At 40.8% G+C, this 12500-nt stretch overlaps 1 protein-coding gene across 5 annotated transcripts in view; it reads right to left on the bottom strand.

Annotated features, from left to right (window-relative positions):
* The window catches only part of Cbs (Cystathionine beta-synthase), a 168668-nt gene that overhangs the window by 36519 nt on the left and 119649 nt on the right, over positions 1–12500 (bottom strand). For 3 of the 5 annotated variants that reach the window (XM_076199882.1, XM_076199881.1, XM_076199880.1), the window contains exon 1: positions 9244–9552. The exons of the other annotated variants lie outside the window; for them this stretch is intronic. In XM_076199882.1, coding sequence (XP_076055997.1) covers positions 9244–9537 — 294 coding nt within the window. In that variant the 5' untranslated portion in view covers positions 9538–9552. Of the gene's footprint in view, positions 1–9243; positions 9553–12500 lie in introns of those variants that run through there. 5 annotated transcript variants of the gene reach the window in all.

Below are 12500 nucleotides of genomic sequence, written 5' to 3' on the forward strand. Positions count from 1 at the left end.
GGTGTGATTACCTCCGGTGATACTTCCGGTGAAGTGCTGCTTCCCCGCGGGTTCGCATCGGAATGATAAATCCTCATGTCCGGACGTACAGGCGATGCCTGCCTCGTGACACGAGTGCCTGCCGCGCACCACTAGCTTGCTACCTACGGAGGAGCGCGCCCCTGACGTCATACAACAGACGAAAGGAGGGGGGGACTCTTTCGCACTCTCACGACGAGGGGCCTCTCCTGGTGCAGAAGGGGCGCGGGCATGCGTGCGCGCGCCCCCGTACGGTCATACACGCACACACGTACACACACACATACATTTCAGGCAGACACTACTTAGACGAACGTCAAGAACCACACATAAACACAACACAAACATGTGCATACAGACACTACTTAGAAGAATGTCAACAACCACACATAAACACAATACAAACAAGAACACAAACACGTACACACACACACACACATACATTTCAGGCAGACACTACTTAGAAGAACGTCAACAACCACACATAAACACAATACAAACAAGAACACAAACACGTACACACACACACATTTCAGACAGACACTACTTAGAAGAACGTCAACAACCACACATAAACACAACACAAACATGTGTATACAGACACACACACACACATTTCAGACAGACACTACTTAGAAGAACGTCAACCACACATAAACACAACACAAACATGTGTATACAGACACACACACACATTTCAGACAGACACTACTTAGACGAACGTCAACAACCACACATAAACACAATACAAACAAGAACACAAACATGTGCATACAGTGACACACACACATTTCAGACAGACACTACTTAGAAGAACGTCAACAACCACACATAAACACAATACAAATATGTGCATACAGACACACACACACACACATTTCAGACAGACACTACTTAGAAGAACGTCAACAACCACACAAACACAACACAAACAAGAACACAAACATGTGCATACAGACACACACACACACATTTCATACGGACACTACTTAGAAGAACGTCAACAACCACACATAAACACAACACAAACATGTGCATACAGACACACACACACATTTCAGACAGAGACTACTTAGAAGAACGTCAACAACCACACATAAACACATCACAAACATATGTATACAGACACACACACATTTCAGACAGAGACTACTTAGAAGAACGTCAACAACCACACATAAACACAATACAAATATGTGCATACAGACATACACACACATTTCAGACAGACACTACTTAGAAGAACGTCAACAACCACACATAAACACAACACAAACAAGAACACAAACATGTGCATACAGACACACACACACACATTTCAGACAGAGACTACTTAGAAGAACGTCAACAACCACACATAAACACAACACAAACATGTGCATACAGACACACACACACATTTCAGACAGAGACTACTTAGAAGAACGTCAACAACCACACATATGCATACAGACACACACACACATTTCAGACAGACACTACTTAGAAGAACGTCAACAACCACACATAAACACAACACAAACAAGAACACAAACATGTGCATACAGACACACACACTCACATTTCAGACACACTACTTAGAAGAATGTCAACAACCACACATAAACACAACACAAACAAGAACACAAACATGTGCATACAGACACACACACACATTTCAGACAGACACTACTTTGAAGAATGTCAACAACCACATACAAACACTATGCAAATAAGGACACGAAACATGTACCTACAAACGTGCGCGTCACACACACACACAAACACATTTTAAGCAGACACTACTTAGAGGAACGCCAACAATCACACATAAACACTATACAAATAACGACACAAACACGTGTACACAGAAGCGTGGGCACTGCATATATACATTCTAAACAGACATTACTTAAAAACGTCGACAATCAAACATAATTACTACAAATAAGGACACAAACGTGTACACACAAGAGTGTGCACTACATACACACACGTTTGAAAGAATACTCTATAAAACAGCAACACTTATAGTCACAATATAAATAAACAAAAACTGTATACACACATATGAGCACAAACAAACACACACACACACACACAATACAGGTATAGGTATATACATAATAACTTCACATATGCATACCTACGGGAAACACGTGTGTGTACACATTCACAAAGATAAACAGATCCACGTGCACAAACACAAAAAACACATGGGACAACACACACATACACACAGGTGTACAGAGAAACACACAGAAATAAAACACATTCATACGTGCACACTCATAAAACAGGTGTGAAGGGACACACATCCACCCTGATATACATGAAATACACACACAAATACACATATACACATACATAAATACGTACACAAGTGCATATAGGGTTATACTAACATGGACATTTATACGTATACATATACATACAAAATTTGAGGCATACAAAGTCAAAACAGTATTACTCCTATACAACCAGCGCCGCACACAAGCAAAACTCTCGACAGGGGACTTAGCTTACATACAACCATTACTCACACACAAACGTGAGACCAAAGCTATAGTCGAGCTCAACTTGCAAGAAATAGGTGAGGGAAGCATCATCAACATTTATCATGGCGCTTTTATGCGACACGCAAATCAAACAAAATTTGCGCAGACTTGTGTATGCGCAGACCACACGTCGTCCAGTTACAAATAAATTAATAATAAATCAAATGAAATGAAGGCTTACTTCAATTTAGCGGAAATAAAAAAAAATGTGAGAATGACGATCCTAGGGGAAAAAATCACGCACAAGCACGACAGAAAATGAAACAAAAAATAATTCATTGGTGTCTGAGAATTCAACACCCTCCTATACGTCAACACCAATGAAGGGTAGTCCCCGCCAGATTAAATTAACGGTGTCACTTCATCCCACACACACACACACACACACACACACACACACACGCACACACACACACGCCACACACACACGTCATACAACACTAATTTTCTTATATACATTCTCTACTTGCACACACACGTCATACAACACTAATTTTCTTATATACATTCTCTACTTGCATCAAGTCGCCCATTACACACACGGCGGTGTCACGCAAAAGCAGACGTGTACGTACACGCGTATGCGTACACGCACGCACAAGTGCATGCATTGTCAGAGGAGGAAGGTAGACAGAACAAGGGGGTGAGAGAGAGAGAGAGAGAGAGAGAGAGAGAGAGAGAGAGAGAGAGAGTACAAGAAAAAGAGAAAGAGCAAAGGAGAGGAATAGCAAAGGAAGAAAGCAAGACGAAGGAGGGAGGGAGGGTGGGAGGGAGAAAGGGAGAAAGAGAGACAGAGAATAAAAGAAAAATAGAGTAGGAGAAAGGGAGAGCAAGAGAGGGAAGAGAGGGTAAGAGAGAGAGAGAAAAGGAGAAAGAGAGCAAAAACAAGAAGTAACACGAAAGAGCGTAAAAGACAGAGAGAGACACAGAGAGAGACTAAGAGCAAAGGCGGACAAGAGAGAGGGTAAGAAAGAGAAAATGAGAGCAAGAGAGACGAAGAACAAGAAGTGTAGAAGAGAGAGATAGAGAGGTAATAAAAGAAAAAGAGAAAGGGTGAGCAAGATAAGAGAGAGGACAAGTAAGAGAAATGGAGAAAAGAGAGAGGGCATGAGAGAGAGAGAGAGAGAGAGAGAGAGAGAGAGAGAGAGAGAGAGAGAGAGAGAGAGAGAGAGAGAGAGAGAGAGAGAGAGAGAGAGATAGGGAGAGAGAGAGAGAGAGAGGGAACACACAACTCACCTTACACGTAATAAAATAAGTCACGGTCACGCACGCACACACGCAAGAACACATACACACAAATACACACGCTTACATTCTTGGGTATACACAGTGGCATACACGCAGAAATGCACCCGTGAAAATCGTTAAAGCAGGTGATTACTTACACATGCACTAAGATACCAAGGCATAGATGCACAGACACAGACACACACGAATGAGAATTACTTTGGACTACGACGAAACCATCACGTAAAGGTTACCCTCTTAATGGTGGAAAAAAAACGCGTTCATTCCCGACCTACGCACTCTGAAGAACCCCTTCCACCTGCTGAGTAACTGCTGCCTCTGCTGCTACTACTGCAGCAGCAGAAACAGGCAGGAAAGAGGTTGAACGCTCAATACCTTCTCAAGGCAAGACTGCAAAGCGGTAGGGTAGGCTAATACCCCCCGGCCAGGGTATTCAGAAACGTGTATTACCTCCCTTCGCTTCGTTGGGGGGGTATTTGTTCCGCATTAGGTGTACGTGCACGGTGCGAAGAGGGTCACGATCGATGGGAGGCCTTCTTCAGACCGGAGACCGCGTCTCAAAGGGCTATCACACTGGGATGTTTTTCCTCTAACCTCCGATTCATCGGAGGTACCGTCAACCTCCATCACATTTTCCGCCGTCAAATCACGATGGCATTTTTTTCTTCAGCAATTGATATGCTGGAGGAAAATTATTTTCCTCATCAGCTCATCAGATTCCTTCTCGAAAGCTGAGGATAACAAACCAACTCACTCCAAAAGTCGGAGGTAAAATAGCCCAGTGTGATAACGCCTTCAGATGAATAAAATCGTTTGTCTTTGACTTAAAGGCAAGGGGGGTGGAGGAGTTATCGAAATATCAATTTATCTTGGGAAAATCTTCAGTAGGCCAAATCGGCCAAGTCTCACCTGACCAAAACCATTTGTTTTTTTATCAAAGTTGTGTTGTTATGTGACTATTTCGTTGTTCTTTGTCTTTTTTCATATACTTTGTTTTTTTTTTCATCAGTGTAGATGACCGTAGTTATTGGAGCAATGTTAATATTCTGTATAATAAAGATATATCAACAGACTGTAAAACAGGTTGCTAAAAATAAACAAATAATTTGTCCAAGTGTATTATGGTGGACAATAATACCTGACCCGCTAGATGCAAATTAATACTTCATTGTCGAATATCTTTCTTTTTTTCGCAAAACTGTATAAATGCTACAACACTTAAAATATATTTATTCGGTTATGATTTATCGAGGGTCAAGTTCGGGAGTTCGCTAAAGTTTCTACAGGCAAACGGTCACTTTGTATAAAACAATAAATCTGGTGAGGAAAGTAACACTCCTTCCTGGCAATTGGAGAATGCGGGATTCGAACCCACAAGACAGCATTACCGTTGACGGAAACACCAAGTCTTTCATTCATCTCTTGGCAAATTTCATCTTAGTCGTGAACTTCATCCTGATATTATTTTCGATAAAATTTGGTGTTCCAAAGACGTTCTTTGGATTCAAGTGGATATCTCGCTTCACAGATATTCATCACAAGTCTTTTAATAATTTAGAGTGTATATACAACAACACTAATGTCCTGAGAATAATAATCTGGCCATAGTAAAATCATGTATATATATGTATATATATATATATATAATATGAATTTACCATGCAAACTTCTCCTTGAAGCCCACTGCGCATGCCCAAGGAAGTGGGAGGGACCTATGAAAGAGGGGGCTGGTCCTGGACATTCCTAATATCATGACGTCATAACGCCCGCCTCAAGTCTTCGAAGACAAATTAAATAAAATGTAGGCGTGACTTTTCAGTTTTCAATTTGTAAACCTTTGCGCACGCACCGTAGAGTTCCTATACTAAACTATTTATTTACAGATATGTATACCGATCCAATGAAATATTATAAAACCAAAATGTCCTCTCACCACGCCTATTCTATCGCCGAGAATTATTATTATCACACAATAGATCACTAAAATCTTGTAAATAACACAAAATTACCTTCTATTAATAACAAATGCTTTGTAAAGAACAAAATCTGCTTTGTCAATTCAAACTGTTTATGTATTACTCTAAAACTTGCTTTGCAAGATCCGCTAGCTACCTTTGTCGGTGACAACAAAGGTTAATAAGGGTCATTACAAAGCCCTACGAGGGCAAAAATGATCCTTGCTGTCGTCCTCCCCATTTCTCCGCGAGAGTCGACATGACGTCACACAACGCGTCGAACTTCAATACGGCGATTCCAACCAAAGACTCTGATGTCTGGAAATACGGAGCGATTCCATTAAGTCAAATATCAGCCTCTGGACGGAACTGGGTCAAGAGTGACCAAAATACGGTTCGGGTCATGGGGGGTGGTGTGGCAAGAGAAAAAATCCAGCCTTTCGCAGAATAAAATACGTTGACTTTGACAATGAAAGAGCGATACCTTACTGAATTTTAAAATGAGACAACACCTTTTAGTCACAAAACATTTTCGATACTATCTCGTGTGAGCATGCATGTGTATATGTAATATATATATATGTTACAGTAAGAACACGTATCTAGGGATTACGCGTAATCCCTGAATGTTTATTCAGTGAATACGCGTAATCTCCGTTTCACTAACCGTTTATTCGGTGAATACGCGTAATCCCTGTTTCACTAACCTAACCTAACCTTAGGTTAGGTTAGTTTAGGTTAGGTTCGGTTAGGTCAGGTTAGGTTAGGTTAGTGAAACGGGGATTACGCGTATTCACTGAATAAACATTCAGGGATTACGCGTAATCCCTAGGTACGTGTTCTTACTGTAACATATATATATATATATATATATATATATATATATATATATATATATATATATATATATATATATATATATATATATATATATATATATATATATATATATACACACACACATCCACAGACATTACGCATATATCCTAAGGTACATATGAAGACTTACGCTACATGTTAGGACTCCCAAAGAACATGGCAGGCACCAATCGCGTAATAAAAACGGAGAGCTTACCTCACAGTCAACTCACTGTGTACCCTATAGTTTGATCCCACCACACGCCATCCCTCACAATACAAAACCCAGGGCACGGAACGCCACGTCTTTCAAACCACTCACACCAATTGCTACCAAACGGACAATTCGTCCTTCCCTTTCTAGTGCACTCGTTCGTGTTTTGGGGCGTCTAAGAATACGCAAATGGGGCCCCAAAATTGCGTTCGGGGGCCATCTTTACTCTGGGGCCTTAAAATGACTCTGTGGCCCTTGGCGACGACAACAACGACGACGACGACGACGACGAAGACACGCATTTGATCCCACTTCCTCGACATGGCTCTCAGTAGCGTATTCACTCGTTCGCACGCACGCACGCACGTAGATCCTTCCTAAGTCCAGCCTAGAGGCTCCCTTTGAACAGCGGCATACTTATGGTATTTTATTCTGGAATTATTCTATTCGAGAGAGGGGTGGAGATTGCCTGGCAATAGACAAAATATGCCAACAAAGAATGCCAGTGTGCCAGAGGAACTTAAAACCAGCTGTCAAACACCCAACTAAAGATAAGAAATTTAATTCGAATTTTGACAGATGGTTCGCACGTGTCTGTCTGTGTGTGTGTGTGTGTGTGTGTGTGTGTGTGTGTGTGTGTGTGTGTGTGTGAGGACAGCGGTCAACGGCTATGATGAAAAGCCAGAATTACTCTCTGACAGAATATACATACATACTCGTACAAATATGTGTGTGTGTGTGTGTGTGTGTGTGTGTGTGTGTGTGTGTGTGTGTGTGTAAATATGATAGAGATGAGGAAATGCAGTGACCTGTTCCAACAGGACACAAACATTATTCCTTTGTATATGAAATAATAATAAAATAATTTTTCCGCCCTTTAGAAATAAACAATGTGGGATATGCCATTATGGTGAAACAGTTGTGAAACAAATTTCACATAACGGGATTTCACTGCATTGTCGAATAAGCAATACAGCAGTCTTGAAATTATATTTTCTCTCAACAAAACCAAATGTTTGCAAAGTCTTATTATCATAATTCTTTTTCTTATCACGTGGGTCAAATTTGTGGGTCAGCAATTTTTCGTTTAACTGAAAATTTCTTTCATAGTTGTTCCCATTTTCTTTGACATGTATGACGCACTACCAAAGCTTCCCATTTTCTTCTTACTCAAATATATTCACCCCAAAAGCGAAAACATTAAAGACACAAACAATTGAACTGTTACTGAACCATGCTGGATAAAAAGATAAAGAGATAATAAAACATTTACCCGTTAAGGAGTGTTGGCACAATTTGAAATTTGAATTTGAATGACAACTGACGACTCGTTAATTAACCGTTAAGACGCACTCCTTAACGGTTTCACGAATATGAAAGCAATCACAACACCAATAGCAACACCGACAATAACATCACAACAATAGTAATAACAATAACAGCCATAACAACGAGTAATAAATGTTAATGAAAAAGGATAATAAATGATAGCTAAATAAAAATATACAAAATAAACAATAATAATAAGTGGTAAATATAGAGAATAAAGTGGTGTTAGTGATAAATGAAGATTAAAAAGTGGTAAAGGTAGTACAATAACGGTAATAATGATAGTACTACGTGATAAAGTATCAAGTGATAAAAAAAGAGATAATTATACAAGAACAGTACTACTAATAACAGCAAAGATAATGAACATATAAGTGATAATAACGATGATAAGTGATATAAAAAATGTGTAATAATAACAATAATAATAAAAAAGTAATAATAATAATAATGGCAACTGATGGCAATAACAAAACACAAGAGATCTTGTTGGCTATCAACACAACCTCAGTCGTAGGCAGGGGAGACGAGTTCAACAAATGAAAGAGAATTCGAGAAGGGAATCGGGGGGGAAGGGAAGGGGGGGAAGGGAAAGGGGAGGAAGGGGGGGGGACCCCATGGCACACGGGAACTAGAGTTACAGGATTCGAACACAGTAAAGAGTCACTAAATCACGGTTAACTAACTGGAGAAGTCAATGATCACTTCGCCATGGGATGAGTAATCTTTGAGGAAACGATCGGCACAGAAGCTTTCTCGGATAAGCACGCCTTACACTGCAACGACACTGCATTCTCTAAGTCCGTGCGTAGGGGGAATTCAGACATAAACGCACACGCGCACACACACACACACACACACACACACACACACACACACACACAAGTCCTTTCTAGCTTGTTCGAAGTTCCGCACAAACTCACAACATCCCTAAGAATTGTTAAGAAGCAAAGAAGCGGGCAAAGCAAGCAAGCAAGCAAGGATGTACGTATGCAATCATGCAAGCAAGCAGGCAGGCAGGCAGGCAGGCAGCGTTTGAGGTCCAAGGCCCAGGTTCTCCAATGATGAGCAGACAGTCTCGTACTTTATATCTGCGTTGAGCCAGAAGCTTGTCAACCATCCAACGCGAGGAGGCTGTATGTGGTCTCCACTCCTTACTGCTCCGTCCACTCCTCCTATACGATGAGAATGACGATGACGACGTGGTGGAATTCGAGCCAGCTGAGTAAGATGATGGTGAGGAGGATTGACCTGGAACTATGGATGTCATGACCCAACGCCCTCCGTCGTCTTCGTCGTCTTCACCGACGCCTCCGCCGCCGCCGCCACCACCACTAAAGAATCCCGCTTCGATGTTCTCGGAGACTTTGCGCCACATCGACGCGGTTCCCGATGGTCCCACCGCGAGCGACCCGCCAAATTCCAAGACCGGACTTCTCCGGCGTTTGCTTTCTGGGAACCCTTCCTTTCCCAATCACCCTTCTCCGTTAACTCCTCCATCAGGATGATGACCTCCTCCTCCAAGGCACCTACCACCCCCATCACCATAGCTCCTTAAAGGCAATAACTAGATGGGAGACACTCAATCACTCACGACCCACCCACCGTCTCCTCCTTTCACGGTCCGGGCGGGCCAGCGCGCCGCCTGGGCGGGGCATAGCCCCGGGACCACGCTCGCCAGCTCCCAATGGCCCGCCTCGCCTGCCAGTCCCACCCCCATCCGCTCTCCCTCCACCTCAACGGTGATTGCAAGAACCATACAAAAGATATGTGAGATGGGGGGGTCCTTATTTGATGGTGTCCAAGAATGCAAAAATATCGTTTGAATAAACACAATGATGAGGATTGGGTTAGAATAGACGAGATATATTAAAGAGGAGCTTCGTATTCTCTATTTATCTGTCTCTGCCACAACAATTATACTGCATTAAACAGATGGACACAAATACCAAGACATCAACTCATCAAACTTGCAGACTCATTTCTAGTTCTCAAAAAAGACTACCTGAACTTAAGAACACTACAATAGTCGAGGTACGAGGTAGTATTCACAGATTTTCAATTATCAAACTACCTACAGACAATAGATTAGACAAGAATCTCTCAAAATATTACAAGCCTCTACTGTGTGTTTAGCACCTCTATACCGCGAAAAGATATTTGAAATGATAAAACGATAACTGCAAACGACGGAAATTAAAAACGTCAAACGACAATACTCTTTTCGTGGAGACAAAGATGTCGCTCTAAAAATTAGCTAGCAATTAATACATAATTCATACATACATTTACCTAATTTATCTAATTCTAATATACAGGAAAGAAGCAACACTCGTGGAGTCCCGTCTCCTATTCTCCAATCTATCATACCTAGCCTAAAATTCATGTACAGTTCAAACTTGCTCCATATCCTAAGTTCCAATTATATGTAGATTTGAATCCCTATGAAGTCCCATCTGGGTCTATATCACCTTCTAAGCTATTCCAAGTATCTATGCATATATATCGAAAACCGTATTTTGTTGACACCCTTTACCCGTGCAGTCTTAATTTCTCATGATGTATTAAAGCCCTCCCAGCCTCAATCAAGAAATATTTACAGTGTTGTCTATCTCCTTTAGGAACCTAAATACAGTAATGATATCACTTCTTCCTCTTCCATCTTTCAATGTTGACAGACCCACTGCTTTTAGTCTCTCCTCATATGGTTTATCTGCCAGGCTGGGGACCAGTTTTGTTGTTGTCCTTTCTATTGCCTCGATCTTGCTTTTATCCTTCACTCTGTGTGGGGGACCATACCACCGACGCATATTCTAGTCTTGGACGAAGCAGGGTTTTTGATGATTTTCTTTTATCTCTTCTGCAGCAATCAGCACGTCTCTCCCACAACCTGTCAGTTGACAGGTTGTCTTTTATCAATATTCCCTAATCTTTCTCCTTTATTGCTTCTGTAATGAATTAGTTTCACACAGAATGATTTAAAGGTGGTCCTTCGTAGCTGCTGCTCATTTCCTGTACTTAACATATTTTTGTAACGAAATCAATCTTCCATTCTTGGCTTCATGCGTATTGTCCAGACTTTATTTTGCAAAAAGCCTACCATCTGTTTTTACTTTTCATTCTTCTCAAGGTCTTTATATCAACTGCATATATATATATATATATATATATACACACACACACACACACACATATATATATATGTATGTATATATATGCATATATATATATATATATATATATATATAAATATATATATATATATTAAGTCAGTTACTTTTTCCGAATTCTATCTACAGGGTTCCTTCTGATTTGTAAGAATTTGGACGAATCCTGCAATAAACTGTCAACTTTGTCGAATTAGTCCGAGCGGTTGAGAATAACGAATAGGTCCGATTTATCCGCTCTACGTATCACTATATCCTTGTTCTCACGAAGTTCTTAAGCTGCCTCCCGTAACTCGGCCGTAAGAAGGGAACTACCTCCAACACCTCTATGTCTGGTGCTTTCGGCCTGCAGTTGTTCCTTCACATCTGGGTTCATGTTAATTTTACCATCCTTATGAAGTTCACAAGTTCCTATAAAGTTATTCTAGTTCAGCGGTTTTGTCAGTTCAGTTTTCCTAAACTTAGGCATGTAGTTGCATTTTAATCCCAAGTTAAGGAATTCCTTTTGACTATCCGATCTATGATCATGATTTGTAGATTCAAAATAAAATTACCAAAAGATGCCTAAAGCATAGGCGTAACGTTGTAAGTAATGCATTTGTTTTTATTTCCAAAATCACTATGGCTTCATTTGGTGATATTGTGTTCTCCCTTCCTCACACAGAAAGGAAAATAGCGAGGACAGAAAGTTTAAGGAAGATTTCCAGTGCTGAGTATGCTGTATTATTTAATAGAAAATGTATCCAAGAAAACCTGCTCCCTAAATTCACATATATACGCCTTCATGACAAAGCAGTGCAGCAGAAACAGATTACGCTCGACTTCTGACAGAGACTGTTGTTAGCAAGTAGAGCAAAAGCAAAAACTAATCAAGAGTCTTAATACGGAATTAGACGAGACCTTGGAAGAATTCCGTAATTGTGATATCGCTTCTGATCTAAGAGACCAGATAGAGAGGGCTTTACAGCATAGCCTCTCAATGTACATCAACGCCACAGAATTCCTTAACTTGGGATTAAAATGCAACTACATGCCTAAGTTTAGGAAAACTGACAAAACCGCTGAACTAGAATTACTTTATAGGAACTTGTGTGAACTTCATAAGGATGGTAAAATTAACATGAACCCAGATGTGGTAGTTCCCTTCTTACGGGCGAGTTACGGCAGGCAGCTA

This window comes from Oratosquilla oratoria, chromosome 16 (assembly GCF_046742065.1).
Source record: "Oratosquilla oratoria isolate Oo_2021 chromosome 16, ASM4674206v1, whole genome shotgun sequence".
NCBI classification, from domain to species: Eukaryota; Metazoa; Arthropoda; class Malacostraca; order Stomatopoda; family Squillidae; genus Oratosquilla; species Oratosquilla oratoria.